General features: G+C 33.9%; 1 protein-coding gene across 1 annotated transcript in view; it reads left to right on the top strand.

The window, feature by feature from the left end:
• LOC108736783 (glutamyl aminopeptidase-like) overlaps positions 1-19,309 on the top strand; it is a 37,097-nt gene extending 17,788 nt beyond the window's left edge. The window contains exons 4-12 of the mRNA XM_025980575.1: positions 3,156-3,253; positions 3,316-3,450; positions 3,655-3,929; positions 4,394-4,479; positions 4,545-4,657; positions 12,239-12,439; positions 18,290-18,366; positions 18,450-18,616; positions 18,682-19,309. Of these exons, the coding sequence (XP_025836360.1) occupies positions 3,156-3,253; positions 3,316-3,450; positions 3,655-3,929; positions 4,394-4,479; positions 4,545-4,657; positions 12,239-12,439; positions 18,290-18,366; positions 18,450-18,616; positions 18,682-19,250 (1,721 nt within the window). The 3' untranslated portion in view covers positions 19,251-19,309. The remainder of the gene's footprint in view (positions 1-3,155; positions 3,254-3,315; positions 3,451-3,654; positions 3,930-4,393; positions 4,480-4,544; positions 4,658-12,238; positions 12,440-18,289; positions 18,367-18,449; positions 18,617-18,681) is intronic.
• The last annotated feature ends 581 nt before the right edge of the window (positions 19,310-19,890 follow it).

The following is a 19,890-nucleotide window of genomic DNA, read 5'->3' as shown; positions in this document are numbered from 1 at the left end:
ACTGCTAGAAAGTTTAAATATAAATACACTATTACTTACGTTCTACGAAAAGGAATTTGATGAAATTAAATTATAGAAATAAAAAAGATTAAAATAACTATAACCTACTAAAAATATACACAAGTCTTAACACTTAGTAAATACTAAAACCCATTTACAACAGTACCTTTTTTATTTAATTTAGTTATTTATTAACATTCTAATAATTTTTTAATCCCTTTTACTGTCCAAATGTACCCAATTCATTAAAAGTATGTTTGCCTTCATGTTTACAAACTCACCTATGCGTAGGTATTAGGTACTGATTGTACTTATTTTGAAAATATTGTTGTAGTTTAATAACACAGCTACGTATACTTATTAATGGACTGCAGCAGGTTTCAAATAATATTAACCTATTTTTACAAATTCAAACAATATGAGGAAGTTATCAAAGTAACATTTGATTATCAAAAACTTGGAAGTGGAAAGGGAGTAGTATATGTATATTACCATTCAAGAATTCGTGATCTGCGAATTTTGAATTTCCCCGGGTTACGTATATTCGATTTTCATTTTTATTGTAGCGTTATGTTACTACCTACTTATGCCTTTCACTGATACCGACAAGTTCGTTCAGTTAATTTTTGACAGCTGCTTTGCTTGCACGTGTTTTGGTTCGTCTGCGACTTTTCCAAAACAAATGAATCAAAGAATCTGTATCAAATTTTGTGTGAAAAACAAAATTAAGTGCGTGGACGCATTCCGCGGCATATGGTGATGCTACCTTGAACCGAAGCAACGTTTATCGGTGGTACAAAATATTCTCACAGGGCCGAACTACAAAAAGCGTGCTGGACGCACGAGCACTTCAACAACAGACGAAGACATTGACGAAGTGAAGAAAATAGTATTGGTCAATCGTCGAAACACCGTTAGAAAAGTTGCTAAGGACCTAAACATATCGATTGACTCCTGCCATTCGATTTTTACCAATGATTTGGGAATGACACGGGTCGTCGCGAAATTCGTACCAAAATTGCTCAATTTCGACCAAAAACAGCATCTCATTAACATTGTTAAGGAGCTGTTGGATTCTGTCCACGACGACGCAAATTTCCTCCAGAGGGTCATAACTGGTAACGAATAATAGCTTTATGGTTATGACGTGGAAACCAAAGCTCAATCATCCTAATAGAAGCTGCCGCACGAGCCAAGACCGAAAAAAGCGTGTCAACTTAGGTCGAATGTGAAAGTTTTGCTTACAGTTTTCTTCGTTTGCAGGGGCGTGGTGCATTATAAGTCCTTGCCACAGGGTAGAACGGTCAATAAGGAATATTACCTGCAAGTTATGCGTAGTTTGCGCGAACAAAAATTGGCTTTTGCACTATTATAACGCCCCTACTCATGCATCGTTGCTTGTGCGCGAATTTTTGATCAAAACCAACACACTAATAATGCCTCAGCCACCGTACTTTCCAGATCTAGCATTTTTGACTTTTTCTTGTTCCCGAAATTGAAGAGGCCCATAGAAGGGCGACGCTATGCTACGATTCAGGAGATAAAGACGGCATCGAAGGAGGAGCTGAACAAGATTACAAAAAATAATTTTTTGAAGTGCTTCCAGAATTGGAGAAAACGTTGGCACAAGTGTATAATATCTGGTGGGGATTACTTTGAAGGGGCCAAAATAAATATTCATGAATGAATAAATAGTTGAAAAAACACAAAATTCGCGATGGTTTTTAAAATTATAAGGCGCAAGTTTATCGTCATTTAGATAACGGTATATCTACCTTTTTGTGGTCATAGAATTGATGAACAATTTCTGCGTATCAATATATGAAAAACTATCCCTCACTTTTAGTGTTCTTTTTGCATTTTAGATTCTGTCTAATTGTAATTACTTATTGTAGGTAATACTATTTAAGTTTGTGGAGTAAGTTTAGCACTTTTCGCAAGATCATATCGCAATACAGTTGTTCCATAAATATCTTTCTTACACACATTAAGAAATGTGTATTTATATCAGTGAAAGATATTTATGAAATGAACAATTCTAAATTACACCGTAAGTCATTATCTGTCAGATCATAATGTATGATATTTCTGCGATTTCCTGTTTTGTTACTTTACTGTATTGCGGAAGTTTAACAATTGTTTATTTGCGAACATTGAGTAACTTTGCAAAGATCCTTTACAAGATGATATCTTGGAACAACAGCTGCGATTGGTTGAATTAATTGGCCAATCCCAATCAGTAATTAAACGAGCTACAAGCATCCCCAATGATTTATGCTGTCGGTATTGTAATGAGATAGAGTGTGCCTGGATATACAATAGTTTGTAGCTGCAGCAGCATGTTCCTTTTTTTTTAATTAAAATTAAACGTATATTTCTACTTTATTTGCTGGTAAATAGAAATTCAACTAGGTAACTTTAATTATTACATTAATTACATTTCGAGCCAGTTATTGGTTATGGCAGTATAAACAAAACTACATACATTGTTAATATAACTCAATTGTTGTTCAAATACTAAAGGTAATTTTTATTACACTGTTATCGTCATTGTTACCATTATCTTACAAAATAAAAACGGGAAGCCTTATTATAGAATAATTTCCTTGACGGCCTGTTCAANCTTGAATATGGCTCATTCGACCCCGAGTATTTTGGCTCAAATGACCCCTTCTCCGAATTACATTTAATATGTTAAATAACTAAAAATTAATTGAAAATAATTTATTCCTGAAACATAAACCATTAACAGTAATCATATCGAAATCAAAATACACATACTTGATGGCCGTATGATAAAATTTGTAATTGTTAAACCAAAATTCAGTGGAACGATGTTTTTTACTTTTAGTTCCAAATTTGTAATATTACGCATTCACAACCATAGCAAATGCCAGCCTGCGATTAAATCAATGACGGCGTGGGTTCCTCATCCTCCCGCTTTGTCTAATGTCACCCACTCGTAGATATTATGCACCGTGTACGTGATACTACAGGTGGCGCACAAGACCCCGCGGCTCAACAGACTCCGCTCTGTCCTACTATTTTTCAATTTCTCCCAATTCTCTAAAAATATTGAAAATCTTCGGCTCTCAATAAGAAATAAACTTCTCCAATCTTTTATGTAAATAATACCTAGTGTTTCGTTATTGTAGTTACCATGAAATGGTGGAATGATGTATGGTTAAACGAAGGATTTGCAAAATACATGGAATATAAAGCAGTGGATGCTGTTTTTAAAAACTGGAATATAGTAATTTAATAATATAAATGCATAATTTAATAGATACCTTACAAGAATATTAAATTTTGCAGTTGAAGCATTTTCAAGTATTAAGGTTGCACAGGCTTCTAGATTACGATTATTCTATGGAATCACAACCCGTTGTAAACGATGTCTCAACACCTAGTGAAATCCGATCTCAATTTAGCATCATAAAATATTCCAAAGTAATTACAGTTTCATGGTTTCTTACAAATTTGTTAACAAAAATTAATGACAAGTTTGGAATTGATTTGGTTTTTAGATAAAATCCTTAAACATTTTAAACTCAACCTATTTACTGATCAATATTTTTTAACGAAATAAGTACCTACAGTTGAATAATCCAATATCTTTTCGAAGAATGTTTTAGTTTTAGCATTATTTTATAGGGTGGTGCTATTTTGAGAATGTTGGAACAATGGATAGGCGAACGGAAATTTAGGTTTATCATACGAAAATACCTGGAAGAAAGTCTTTATAAAAGTGCCCAAACTACAAACTTTTTAAAAAATTTTGACAACGATACTTCTGAGATGCTGTCTACATATTTATATCAAAAGAGATACCCTGTTGTTAATGTTAAAATTGACAAATACAATCGGGTATACATATTAACGCAAGAAAAACTTTCAGCTTTTCAAAACGACACACCGACCTCTTATGGGTATGAAAATAAATGATACGGTGTTATAAAGAGCGTCTACTCGCAGAACAGAAGTGGTTCAATCAAATTGTTAGAATTAAATAATCAGAGAAAACTATTGGAAGAAATTTTGGCGAGCGATTTAAACCGAGAGAGCGGCGTACAAGACGAGCCCGCTCAATATTGCTTCTAGTCAACCATCTTCAGAGAAGAGAATGCCGAGGACCATACTGTCATGTTTATATTTCAAAAATATCTTTATTTTATTAATTTAATTTATTGAATAATATCCCACTGTCATTATTTTAGGCAGATTAATTCAAATCCTTAAAATATCCCCCATCGAGAATTCTAGCTCGAAGAACCAACCAATGGTGACGCTTTTGCTATCATTTATTGATTCTAACAATTTTATTAGAAACATCCATTCTGCGAATAAACGCTCGTGTGTTACATTTACGTCTTTCTATAAAAATTTCTAACAGTTACAGATGGACAATTCCAATTACCTATACATACTCCTTTAGCAAGGCTCCTGAAAAAATAATGTTTCCATATTATCGTGATGAAAGTAAGCTAACCTATTTTTTTTCTAGATTCAAAATGATTCGATACTTACTAGTGTATTCTTTAAAGTTACAGTTCCAATGAGGCAGTCAAAATGGGTCAAATTTAATCACCATCAATCAGGCATCTATCGAGTAAACTACCCTGAGGAGATATGGTCGCAACTAATAGAAAACTACAAAGTATGTTTTAATTGCACCATTCATGTAACACTACCTAGTTTTGCGTTTGACCGAAATTCAATTAATATGCCATTATAATAAGATAAATTTGGGGCATGTACACATTGATTAACCTTAATTTTTGATACCAAAACTGTCACAAACATAAAATTGTTAGAGTCAGAACAATTCATATGTATTCAGCGGACAGGGAATGCCGAGATCGACTCCAGGCTGATACAGTATTTCGTCTTTACTTATTTATTTACCTTACTAATGGCGACATACACAAGTGATTATTATTTTTGGCAAGTCACCATCCCTCGTTTCGTGAGGGTCATTCGAATTATCAACGACAAACTATCAAATGTGTTTTTCTTTCCCAGTAGCTAATTCTACATCTTCAAATTAAATATGTAACATGAATAACATAAACGTATACAGTTTCGGTATGAAAAAAAGTTATACAAGTTTCAGTGGTCTTAACATTTTTGTTTGGCAGATATCTGGAACCTTTGACCCGCACGATAAAACGGGATTTAAATTTATATTTATACCGAAAAAACAATAACATGGAAAATATAAATAAAATAATTCGGTAGTGGTCTGTATTCTGTCGAAACTGCCAGACGCGGATCGCAATTTCGATCTTTTTGGATCTCATCAGCGCGTCGCAGACAGCTCCGACAGAACATAGACCAACTTTTACCTGGTGTCTTAACAGCGCGTTTTAGAAAATACCACGAATGGCGCGGTAAACGCCATCTGTAGTACGATGCTACATTTTAGGATTACGTATGCTCCAACAAGGTCCACTTGTGTGGATATCTACTTGCTGAAAACGAATCCCGGCGTAGCCAACCTCAACGTGATAGGCACGTTAGCATAATCGAATAAAATAATTCGAAGTGGTCTGTATTCTGTCGAAACTGCCAGACGCGGATCGCGATTTCGATCTTTTTGGATCTCATCAGCGCGTCGCAGACAGCTCCGACAGAACACAGACCAACTTTTACCTGCTGTCTTAACAGCGCGTTTTAGAAAATACCACAAATGGCGCGGTAAACGCCATCTGTAGTACGATGCTACATTTTAGGATTACGTATGCTCCAACAAGGCCCATTTAAATATATGGATATCTACTTGCTGAAACGAATCCCGGCGTAGCTAAGCTCAACGTGATAGGCACGTTACCATCATAGATTCGTTTCAGCAAGTAGATATCCATTTATTTAAATGGACCTTGTTGAAGCATACGTAATCCTAAAATGTAGCATCCTACTACAGATGGCGTTTACCGCGCCATTTCTGGCATTTTCTATGGAAAATATAATTGTGGTACAACAGTTCTATGGTCAAAACATAATTAACAGTAATAGCGGACGCGTTAGGAGCATCTACGATCATTTTATTAGTCCAAAAGGACTCCTTTGTAACATATCTTCTCGCGAATAATTTTTTGGGTTTTGAGAAAATCCCATCTACCTACCATTTTACTATTTTCAGCCTCTTCAATAAAAGTAGAAAACAATACCTTTAGGGCAGTAGTTGAGAATGAAAAAAAACAAAAAGGATTGAAACTTAAATTATGCCATTATAATTAATCAATAATTGCAGAAAGGGTAAACAGTTTTAAAGAAATATTACTTACAAAAATCACTAATTATTTATTACTAATTGGGTTCTGATATATTCACTCCCGATCCCTGTGACGAAAATGAAAAACAGTCAACGACTGCATTCAGTGAATGTGTATATTAATTCTATTTGTTAAAATTTACTTATTAATCCATGTTTACTTTCAAATTTATAAACAATAAAATTTGTAAAATTTTCTCCTCGTTCAGAAATCAAAGCAAAATTGTTTTGTTCTGTAGAAAATCGTAGGAACAGTTACACGAAAAATTTAGACATTAGAACCTTTTGCGTATGTCCCAAATATTTTTGGAAAATTAGAAAAATAGATGAGATTAAAACACAGAAAATAATATTTAAAATTTCGACAAAAATTGTCTCTTTACATACAAAACTTTTCTTTCAATCCGTACAGTTGGTACATCTTTATTAATAACAATAAATCTAAAACAATTATGTTTCAGTAGAAAGTAAGGTAAATTCTTATTAGGTGCAAGGCTTTTAATTAATATTATATGAAACGAAGCAAAAGAAATACATTTTTATTAATTTGAAGTTCATAATTTATTACTCATTACAATAAAGTAGCATAGCAATAATATGCTTACAATTGTCCTGCCTTTACAGTAACATGTAGTGGTTATAACAATATCATTTTCATCACTCACTACATCAATTTGATGTGGAGTATTTTTCAATCTGAATTTTTGTATGCAAAACGCTGTCTGGAAATTATTCATTTATTCCATTCCAAATATGTTCGGCTTTTTAATAATCTTTTTCCTTTTATACAGTATCTTTGATTTGAGTTTGTGTCATCCCAATCCCACATTGTTTTAGTACTAATCATATTACGTTTTAATAGTAGTCATATTATTATGAATAAAGTTTTAATTATTCATTACACTTAACACGGACGATTTGGTCTAGCCAGAGGTAGAGAGTGAATGCATTTAAACCCAACTGTAAAATGCTGTGGCGCTTTTTTTAAATGTTTTTGCAGCTAAGTTGCTTATTAATTAATATAAAGAAACTGCAACTTTTAAACCGCCTATTTTCTATCAGAAAATAGCTAGTCCCAAGCCTAGAAAAAGTGTGAGGGAAAGTTGCCAAAGAAAGACTTTTCTAATGCTTTTTTTGGTTATACTGATCATATATGAAAATAAATGCATAGAAAGGAGTAGATATTATTTTTGGTATAAACTCATATTACTGTAATAATGGGGTTTAATGTGTATGTTGTAGTATGAATATGCCTAGAATGCATATAAAAGGAAGATTTCAATTATTTATTGGGAAAATATCGTATATATCCAAATTTAAGAGGAAAAACACAAATTGCAAAAAATTTTTGTATTAATTTACAACAACTATTAAGAAGTAATCATTAACAATTGCATGCTTATCTCATTCAAAGAAGCAATTATGTAGTTAAGTAGTAGTTAAATTAAACATTTCCACCTGAATCCATTGTCAAAAGAAATGTAATATAATTCATAATATGAAGAAAATACATACACATATATGTATTTGTAGTTTTAATTTAAGATTAGATAAAGAAAAAATAATTTAAATGTGTAAATAACAAGCTAATAAAAGCGTATTAAAAATGAGGCTCCACGACTGTTACATTCATAACGACTATATCGGCTAATAACGTGTCCGCTACTTCTGTTTTTCTTATAAACTTTTTGGTTTTTATGATCATAAAAACCAATAAAAGGCAGGTTTCTAATACTTGTAACACTGACCACGAAATAGACTGTACTTGTTTCAATTTAATTAAAAGCGTAAGTAATCGTTTAATTCTAAACGGTTACAAAGATATCGAAATACCTAGTAAACTCAGACAGCGGTTCTATCCCAAAATTGAATCATTTGGGGTTATTATCGTATAGATATATATATTCGTTCCCCTTTCCTTTATTAGGATTCATCGTAGCATATTTCCAAATTCAATCATATTTGTCTGCGGAGCTCATTTCCCCACCAATCATCGAGCGAGAACTAGACAAAAGTGTAACGTACCATTTGCAAAATTATTTAAACTGCCTCGTTAAAATTTAAGAATATCCTTTATTTAAAAGCATATTTAGCCAAAAATAATAACAAGTGAATTAACTTAACGTTCTGCACACCTATAAAACTTTTGCTTTCTTTTCTATTGTTAATTTATATACATTTTTGTTTTAAGAAATTGCTAGACATTTTCGTCTAGTACTGTACAATTCTAGCCGACCTCCTAAAACCGCCCATCGAGAGCTCTGCTCGTTCAATCTTGTTCCAACTATTTCTGTCTTGCTCACGTTTAGTGTGTATTCTTTCTATCTTCGCGCAGATTTCTTCAAGGTCACAACTCTAACAAATTGAAATAGACTCTACCTGCCTTTCTCCAACAAGGAGATATTCATTGAGGTAGTTTGAGTTAGTCTTTGTGGGTATCGAAGAAGTTTGTTTCACCAATTATTCAAGACAACGAAATTTACTTTACAGGAGGTTTAGCAAAGCATATGCCATATATACGAGGTCTATTCAAAAAGTATCGCGAATTTTGAATTTCCGTGGGTTACGTATATTCGATTTTCGATTTTTTTTTGTGGCGTTATGTTGCTACTCATGTCTCTCACTCATACTGACAAATTCGGCAATTTTGAATGTTCAGTTAATTTTTAACAGCTGCTTTGCTTGGACGTGTCTTGGCTCGTCTTCGATTTTTGCCTATTCCAAAAAATGGATCAAAAAATCTGTATCAAATTTTGTGTGGAAAACAAAACTAAGTGCGCGAACGCATTCCGAATGTTGACTGTGGCATATGGTTGGTCCGAAGCAAAGTTTATCGGTGGTACAAAATGTTCTCAGAAAGCCGAGAAGATGTAAATGACGAAGAGCATGCCGGACGCCCTAGCACTTCAATAACAGACGAAAACATTGATGAAGTGAAGAAAATAGTATTGGCCAATCGTTGAATCCATTTTAGAGAGGTTCCTGAGGACCTAAACATATCGATTGGCTCCTGCCATTCGATTTTTACTAGTGATTTGGGCATTATACAGGTCGCCAAAGTTTAATCATCCCAATGGACTATCCAAGACTGACAAAAACGCTCCAAGTTAGGTCGAATGTGAAGGTTTTGCTTACAGTTTTCTTTGATTGCAGGGGCGTAGTGCCCTATGAGCTCTTGCCACAGGGTAGAACGGTCAATAAGAAATATTACCGGCATGTTATGCGCAATTTGCACTAAGCAATCCGCCAGATACGCCCGAATTTGTGGAAGAACAAAAATTGGTTTTTGCACTATGATATCGCCCCTGATCACACATCGTTGCTTGTGCGCAAATTTTTGACTAAAACCAACACACTAACAAAGCCGCAGCCACCGTATTTCCCACATCTGGCTCCTGTGACTTTTTCTTGTTTCCGAAACTGGAGAGGCCCATGAAAGGACGACGCGACGCTACGATCGAGGAGATAAAGACGGCATCGAAGGAGGAGCTGAACAAGATCACAAAAAATGATTTTTTAAAATGCTCCGAGGATTGGAAAAATATGTTGGCACAAATGTATAATATATGGTGGGGATTACATTGAAGGGGACCAAATAGGTATAAATAATTTTTGATAAAACACAAAATTCGTGATACTTTTTGAACAGACCTTGTACATCATTATTTGATATTAAACGTTTACTTTTTGCATATGATGTAATAGCAATAAGTATCTATTGCACGAAAAACTTTATTAGCAGTAAATGCCCATTAAATAGCGATATACTGCCTATAAATGGATATTATATAAACTCAAGCTTTATCGGCTTCGTCAGTGATTTATCATGAATTCGAAATAAAATAAATTTCTAACCAAGAACGTAAAATAAAATTTCTTTTATTTACTCTGAAGTTTATTTTCGTTTGTAATTTCAAAATGTGAAATGGTTTTGAAGTTGGATTTTAACCAAATAATAAGTTTCTAAATTTAAGTAAGATAATTTAACGTTCAGCTGATGATGCATTAGGTTTTCAACGTTTTATGTGGAACTTTGGGTTTATGATACTTTATTTTCCTAATATACCTTTCATATTAGAAGCAGATATAGATGCAAAATGCGACATTCCATTTTTTTTGTCAAAGTAGGATTTTGGTGGTATGTGACTCTGCGTAAAATCTACCTGTCATTAGTTTCCTAAGTTCAAAATACGACACTCAAGCCCGTTCTCCTACTTAAGTTATGAAATACCAAAAGTGGAAGCAGACCAATGCAATACAAGTGGGTACATTTCTATGTGCTCACATTTTAATTTGATACGTCTATTTCTATTCGATTTCGTAATGTCGCAGAATATATGTTTCAAAGTAGTGGCCAAGTGCAAAATGCCACACATCTTTTCAAATTTGAGATACAGCAAACTACATGTCTCTTTGGACTAATTATAAAACATATGATAATTCGTGTAGGTTCATTACAATTATGTAAATTCATTAATTTTGCAGTATTAATTTCTGCGTTGTATATCTGATTAATAGGACTGACAAATACTAAAAAACTGCCAGATAATGCAAATAGAGCCACAAAAACAACTTTGTGTCGTGAGTTCATATCTGTAATTCTCGTCTTATAATAAAATTATTTTAACGTAGTAAGAGTTTATATTACGATTAAAAAACAATTTATCCTAATATCGATAAGTCCGAGAATGGAGTGCTAAACACGAGAAGTCCAATTAGGATAAAGGACTCCCTTTTAACTTATCTTTTCGCTAATAATTGTTTGGCGTTATGAGAAAATCCTATCAACCTACCATATTGTAACGTTCGTGAGTTTAACAAATTAACTCACAACGACAAAAACTATTTATTTACACTAATTATTATTGAAACTACTGTTACTATTCACTGTTCTATTTATTTCACTTCTATCACTGTCAATTTATTTCTTGATTCACTTTTGCAACGGTCAATTTATTTCTACTTCGGCGATCGTCTCTTCCTTTTTATACTCCCTTGCCTCCTTTCGAGAACGTTCTCCAGCCGTCCAGAGAAGTCTCGTTTTCTTTGAACTGTTTAATTGCTTTCCCGGAACGCAGGTACGACACACACGTTTACAAATACGGCGCACATGAAGAAGGGCACCCGCGGCTAGTCGGCGAATCGATAAGCCACTCACACACACGTATGCCCTATCGCACACAAACACGCTCGTGCTCGCTACAATATTAATATTTATCCCCAATAAAAGTAGATAAACAATACCTTTACGGCAGTAGTTGAGAATGGAAAAAGACAAAAATGATTAAAACTTACATTATGTCATTATAATTAATTAATTATTGATAATTGCATAAACGGTATAAAGTTAAAGTTTAAAAGAAATCTTAAAAAATCACCATTTTCATTATTTATTACTAATTGGATTCTGACATATTCACTCCCAATCACTGTGACGTAAATGAAAAACAGTCTAACACTGCATTAAGTGAATTGTGTATATTAATTCCATTTGAAAAAATTTGCTTATTAATCCACGTTTAAATTTATAAACATTTATTATAACATGTTCGACAATTGAGTGCAAAACACGAGAAGTCCAATTATAAACTACAGTATACGACACCTTCAAAAGTAATATTTCAATTACAAAACTTCTATCTATCAGATAATCAATGTAGTCGCACAATTTACATTATTTGCTTTAAGGTAACAATTAAATATGATCGTAATATGCAATAAGAAACACATAAAATTTTTTTTCTTAATTTTCTCAAGTTATGATCAAATAGACATGTCACATTGTATCTACACCCTTCATATTATAGTTGCCCATCATTTCTTAATAGTCTTAATCGTAAGTACGTATCTGAGTAGGTATTTGATAAGTTTCTTTACTGTTAAGTACATTTCGACCTTTAAACGGGATTATTTACTAGAATGAAATGTTAAAAGTTTAATGTTCTTAATGACTTCTTATTGTAGTTACTTTCAACACCTGATAGAAGTCATCTAGTGGAGGAAGTACTTTTTATGCATGAATACGAAAAATTAAGTTGCGGAATTGTTATGAAGTTTCTATATAATTTACAAAATGAAATGCGATACATGCCGTGGGCCAGTTTAAGACGATTTATAAGAAGTTTTGGTTTAAAGCTGAAAGAAGTCGACAGGCCTTTATTTCAGGTAAGACTTAATATTGGACTGCCACATTCCAAAAAACACCTTTTCTTATTTTCATTAAGTGCTTAGTCCCTATAATAAACATTTAAGTTAAATTTCGCATTTTCGTTTGGTTTCTCTTGGACATTTACCGTATGAATATCTTTAGCCCTGCTCAATATTTCAAATTTTCGATAATCATATGCAAAGTGCATGATTGTACTTATGTTCAGTGTATTTCTCATCAGAGCTTAAAAACATTATTATATTTCGTCACGATCAACTAATGTTGTGGCTGGGCTGTCCCAAATGTTCTATACTTTCAAAAGATGGGTAGATCGGAATGTTCTGTTCAGCCTCCATTAGGAATCCTACAAATAGGCGGTTAGTGGTGATTATGAGCAATACACGAGATGGAGAAGTTAAGGGGGGAAAGAGAATAAAGAACTATCTAAGTCTATTGCACTTCTTGCATTTGAATTTCCTGCAAGATCCTGAATAACACAAGACTTGTTACTTGGTGGATTAGAGCAAACGAAGTATAACCAAATGTTCTGACCATAATTGTTCAGAATTATTTTTATGATATATTTCAGTACATTACTGGAATTTACTAGAAATATTTTACTTTGATGTTAGATTTGTTAGAGACATTTGCTGTGTCTATTTTTAAACATTTATTGCACTCCAGGTACTTTTGCCGGACCCTTCCGGTCAAAATATCTGTCCTCTTTAGGAACAATGTTCATAGTTGTACTGGAGACAGTTTATTCACCCTCCCTCTCTTCAGGGGGTGCAAAATGTATTTAAGTTAGTCGTTAAGTTGTACATAAACAGATTAGCATTATTCGCCTAGCAACACACTTCGTTACGTTGACTAGCTTATTCGGTTCCATTGTATATATTTGTAAATAAATAGTTAAACACACGACTTCATTTTTCCACGACAAATTTTATTTGAAACAGTTACACCATAATTATCATTTTAATTTACGTGTAACGTACAGTTTATTACTGTACACTTCACATATGGTCCTTCGAGCCGGATCTCCGTTCGTGTAGTGGTGATTCAACTATAAAATCATAAATTAAAAAGTGGATAAAGTGAAGTTAAAAAACATTCGATTCAAAATATTCGCTGGTGTGCCTAAATCATTAGTTGTTTCAACGCTTGGGCTGATTCCCGTTTGGATCTGACGCCGTTCCTATCAAGCAGAGCAACTTTTCACCACTTAAGGACATCCCGTTTGGAAAATTCTTTGGAGTGCTGTTAAAGGTCACCTACGCGCCCGTTCCTTTGGGTCATTTATTCATATTCCTATAAATCTTCGGTAAGTTCAAAGAAATCTCCAATTTACCTAACCTTTTCTTTCTTCATTTGATTCAATTTCAATATATTACGTAATTCAATAACAAATTTTAATCTATACGTTTAAACAATGTCGGAGTCTGAAGAATTAAAGGCTCTAGTTCGTACTCGCGGTAATATAAAACGTAGCGTTACACGAATAATTTCATCTTTCGAAAACAACGCTTCGCCTCCGATTGATGAAGTAGAAGTTAGAAAATTAAAACTAGAAGAAGCACATCAAAGCTTTTCTAAAATTCAAGTTCAAATTGAACTGAAGGCTTCCGAAGAAAATGTAGAGTTAGACCACGAATCATACATAAGCCAATTCGAAGATCACTACTTCGAATGTGCGACCTTAATAAGTAGACGTTTACGGGAATTAAATCAATTATCTTCTCATATGTCTAACAATACACGTTCTCCTACGCCAAATCATTTGCCATCGCCAATTACAATAAAACAAACCGCTAACTTATTACCAAAAATTGAAATCCGCCCTTTCGACGGAAATCCAATTAATTGGTACAGTTTTCACGATTCCTTTAAAAATCTGGTACATGATAACGATGAACTGATTCCTGTACATAAATTTTATTTACTACAAAACGCTCTTCAAGGTCCTTTAAAGTCTATAACAGAAAATTTAAACGCCTCCGAAGAAAATTATGAGGTGGCTTGGGAATCTTTAAAACAAAGGTGCAACAAGCCTAGGCAAATAATTCAAACCCACTTAAATTTACTATTTGAAATACCCACAATTACAAAAGAATCACCTGTTAACTTAAGATCATTAATTGAGAGAACTCAAGTACATGTAAACGCGTTAAAGGCGTTAAAACAGCCAGTTCAACATTGGGACACTTTTCTTGTTTTTATAATAGTAAAAAAATTAGATAACGGTACTCGGCGTGCCTGGGAGCGTACCCTAGAAAATGAAGAGATGCCTACGTTTGATCAGTTAATAAAATTTTTGTCAAAACAAGCGCGAGGGGATGAAATGGATAACAATTTTACAAGAAAATCGAATAATGCTCAGTCATACGTAAATACTCAATCTAAATCATCATGTTCTATGTGCAATCTAAATCACTTAATATACACTTGTCCTACATTTTTAAAATTAAACGAAAAACAACGCTTTGAAAATGCAAAAAATGCAAAACTCTGTTTAAATTGTTTACGAAACAATCACTCAACTAAAAAATGTCTTATTAATGAAACTTGTAAGAAATGCAATCGAAAGCATCACACATTATTACATTTTGCTAATCCAAATAAATCATACACTCAAAACGCTAACGAAAACCCGCAAAATCAAAGTCGCAATATGCAAACATTAAATACTCAAAGCTCTATATCACGAACTCTTTCAGAACCCAATCAAATCTCGCAACATTCTGTAAACTTAGCAGCAACTGGTCATTCAGAAATTTTACTAGGAACTGCTTGTATCAAAATCTTAGACAAAAAACAAAACGAAATTCCTTGTAGAGTACTTCTCGATAGTGGTTCGCAAACTCACTTTATAACCGAAAATCTAGCAGAGCGATTAGAGCTAAACAAAACTAAGATAAATATATCCTTCTCTGGTTTAGGACAACAGACAACAAATTCACGATACACCGTAAAAACAATTATAAAATCGAGAACAACGACCTTTTCAAAAGAACTTACTTTAGTAGCCTTACCCACAATCGCTGGGCTTTTACCTGTAAAATCCATTGAAAGATCACAATTATCAATTCCTAAAAATGTACCTTTAGCAGATCCACATTTTAATAAATCAGCACCAATTGATGCATTAATTGGTAGCGAATTATTTTATGAATTATTAAGCATAGGTCAATTTAAATTATGTAACAATTCTGTTATATTACAGAAAACCTTATTAGGCTGGATCGTAACTGGTAAAGTGGACGTTCCAAGTACTCCACCAGTAAAATCAAGTTCATGTTTTTTAACGTCGGTATTAGAAAATCAATTGCAAAGGTTTTGGGAAATAGAAGAAATTCATGGTAAAAAGCATTTATCAAAGGAAGAATCTGCTTGCGAAACACATTTTATTAAAACCTTTGGTCGCGATTCAAACGGACGGTATCAAGTACGATTACCCTTTAACGATAAAAAGGAATCTATTGGCGATTCCTATAAAACAGCATTAAAACGTTTTTATGCCCTTGAACGAAAATTCGAAACAAATCCAGAATTAAAAGAAAAATATTCCGAATTCTTAGAAGAGTACGAAACATTAAATCATATGACAAATATTACCGATATTGATAATAAACAAGAGGGTTATTATCTGCCACACCATGCCGTGTTCAAAGAATCTAGTACCACTACAAAAATCCGCGTAGTTTTTGACGCATCCGCGAAAACAACAACAAATATCTCCCTGAACGATGCACTTATGCAAGGTCCTGTTATTCAGGATGATCTCATTTCAATAATTTTGCGTTCTCGAGAGTATGAATACTTAATTGCAGCCGACATCGAAAAGATGTTTCGGCAATTTTTAGTTCCTCCCCAAGACGCCGTATTTCAAAAAATACTTTGGCGAAATAGCATTCATGTACCCATTAAAACATTCATGCTTAATACTATAACATATGGGACAAAATCAGCCTCTTATCAAGCAACACGCTGTCTTAAACAATTAGCTGTAGACTATGCAAAACAATTTCCTCTAGCAGCATTGATTCTGGAGCGCGATTTCGATGTAGACGATCTACTAACAGGTACAAATGATTTAAATCANTTGTACATAAACAGATTAGCATTATTCGCCTAGCAACACACTTCGTTACGTTGACTAGCTTATTCGGTTCCATTGTATATATTTGTAAATAAATAGTTAAACACACGACTTCATTTTTCCACGACAAATTTTATTTGAAACAGTTACACCATAATTATCATTTTAATTTACGTGTAACGTACAGTTTATTACTGTACACTTCACACCATACATGTGGTCTCATCGAATATTCGATAATACTGATCCAAAAAGCAATAGAATAATTGCTATGTTGAGGCTACAGTTATTGTAATATTTAGCAGGACACGAGGTTACAGCTTGGCCGTTAATTACAATTACGATTGCACATTGTCTTCTTCACAAAAGTTTCCTTGAGAAGTCACACAGCACTGGAGACGAGCGAATGAGTGGTTCTAACGAACGACAGATACTTTTACTCACCAAAACCACATTAACTGAAATTACTGTGTAACAAAACGCATTCTTATGATACATCATTCGAGTGCGTAAAATTCTCAGTAAAAGTATTGGTTTACTATTGGCCTTAAAACACAACACAAACTCCTTACCGATGATTTCCTGGCATCATAAAAGTAAATAAGCATAGATACTTTTGATCTTCGAATTGAACATTCTTGCTTTGTTTGACCTTGGTGAATTTGATGTAGCTTTGGTGCATCGTTTCGAGACTATACGTAAAACTCCAAGCCTCGTCATATGCAACCACACGTTCCAAAGCATAAAAGTCATATTAAATATGTTGCAAAAATTTCGGCTAATAGAGCGCGCCTTCTTCCTGTTCCCCTACTGTCTTGTTCAAAAGGTTTTCGAATTTATTTCTAATTATTTTCCACATCTCCTATTCATTACTCTAAACCGTTTAACTACAACGAACGTTCTGATAATCTAAATTGCTGATGAGGCAATAAAATGCGATAATTGTTTGGATGAAAGGGGAGGGAGAGGAGTGGGTAGAATGTTGTGAGGATTGAACAAATGTTTGTAGATGGGGGTTGAATGTTGAAAAATTGAACGTAAGCTAATCTAACCCAACGATAGTGTTTACCTTCCAATGTTTTTACATGTCGGCATTTTGTCCCATCGAGATTTCAGGTTTTCGGAATTTTGACTATCGGACTTATAAGTACCACCATCTAGGACCCACAGGAGATCATAATTATTTAATTTAGAAATTCGAAAAAGGTTGTTAGAGGTGTATGTTTGGAGTACGGCGCTATACGGGTGCGAAATATGAACAGTAGTCGCGACGGAAAAGAAAAGGTTAGAAGCGTTCGAAATGTGGTGTTACAGGCGAATGATGAGGATACCACGGATAGAGAAAATTATAAATGAATGGGTATTAGAAAGAGTAAGAGAACAGAGGACTCTATGGAAGTCAGTAAGAAATAGGCGAGCTAGGTTAGTAGGACATCTTCTCAGACATGAACGTCTAGTCAGAGACGTATTAGAGGCAGAACGGATGTTAGGAGGGGTACAGATAGACCTAGATTGGATTATTGTTCGCAAACAGTTAAGGATATGAGTTGCTCTAGCATTAGGGAAATGCGAAGATTAGCTCAGGATAGGAAAAAATGGAGCTACGTGTCTAACCAGTCTTAGGACTGACGACCTTGTGATGATGATGAGCAAAGGAAACTATGCTACCATCAACTGTAGAATAAGAAAAAATGGAATTTAATTTCAATTGATTCACTGCAATAGTATATCAATGTATTAAAATAGATATAATTTCTTTTTCCAACAGGATTATATTGGTTTTTTAACGACCTCCGCTTTAGAAAAATATGCAGTTGTTAGACGCTCCGATTCTGTAGACAATAGGTACGTTCAACAATTGCTAAAAATTGATATCACAATGTAATAATTAAGAGTATACATATACCCATTATCTTTTATTATTATAGGTTGGCAAGGTATGTAGTACTAGAAATAAATTGCTACGTAAGAGCACTTTATTGTATACATTGGTTAAATACCGCATCAAAAGATGAACTTCATCTCGATCTAAGAAGAATTTTTGACATGTACATAAAGATCATGAAGCTACCCAGATACAGAAAAGCTTTACAAGGTAATTTATTTGAACTATAATTATACCCTTATTTGATGTATATCATAGTAGTGCCTATTTTTCAGTTTTTGCGAAATTATCAAAACTGAAATACACGCATATCTACCTTTTTCAATCCCTTCTGAACGAAATCGTCCATGAAGATGAGTTTACAAAACTCTGGAAGAAGATAAGCCATGATAGCCATGAAGACCTGGAAGATATAACTGATTACGACATTTGGAGCGCGCCTAGTAAAGTTTTAGATGATAACAAGAATAGATATAAGAAGAACAAGAAAAAGCAAGAAGCGGAAAGCATTAAAGTACAAACGCCTACTATTAGAAATCAATTTAAAGATGACCTTTCACCAATTATCACAAACAGCCAACCAATTATTAATTTTCATGACAAGAAAGCATCAACAACACATCACCATTCAGTTGACTCTATATTAAGTGCTCTTAAAAATGTCACTAGAAATATCAGTCTTTTGCAAGAACGAAAACGAAGTAAACGTCGAAATGAAGAAGAAGGTTGTAATTGCAGAAAGTACGTAAAGGGAAACACCACACACACAACTCCAAGTAAGCCAGCTGATGAATGCACGCTTTGGTTACATGGCTATAAATACTACATTTTGAATCTCCAATGAGTTGCGTATGAACTATTAATCACAACAACTAATGTTTATGATTGTAGTGATTTGTGAGTTGCATCGTGCTGATATAATTACCATGCAAAAGCAAAATAAACTTTTATCCTAAAAAATTGCTTTATTTATCCTTTAACTGTTGGCTTTTTATCTTTTATCAGTACTTGAATATGGTGGTAAACTCAGCCCAAGGCTGCACATTGGTTAGGAGAGTCGTAATTTTACTTATGTTTAATAACTATCAGTGCTCCTATTGCACTATTATTACTCTTATCTAACTATTTTCTGTGTAATTAATACTTCTATTATTAACTAATTATCAATTCATCACTATATGACCATTCTGTCACTTCTTCGCTTCATCTTCGCATTTTAACTTCTCGAACTCTCCACTCGAAAAAAAAACTCTTGGGTGTTTCGTTCCCACCAGCCAGTATTGCTGGTGGGCGGGCAGTCCCTTCGGACTACGCCGGAAGGTAGGGCGGAAGGGCCTCTTCAGCCTGCTTTCAGGAATCGTGGGAATGGGTGGGTGGTGGTTCGGGTGAGAAAGATGAGACGGACGAAATGAAGACAGAAAAGAATGAAAGATTATCTGTGGAATATTACTGCCTCAGCATTTGCCTAAGTGATCCAAGGAAAC

Source organism: Agrilus planipennis, unplaced genomic scaffold, assembly GCF_000699045.2.
Source record: "Agrilus planipennis isolate EAB-ADULT unplaced genomic scaffold, Apla_2.0 scaffold193, whole genome shotgun sequence".
NCBI lineage: Eukaryota > Metazoa > Arthropoda > Insecta > Coleoptera > Buprestidae > Agrilus > Agrilus planipennis.
This window is presented reverse-complemented; position numbering and strand designations above follow the sequence as displayed.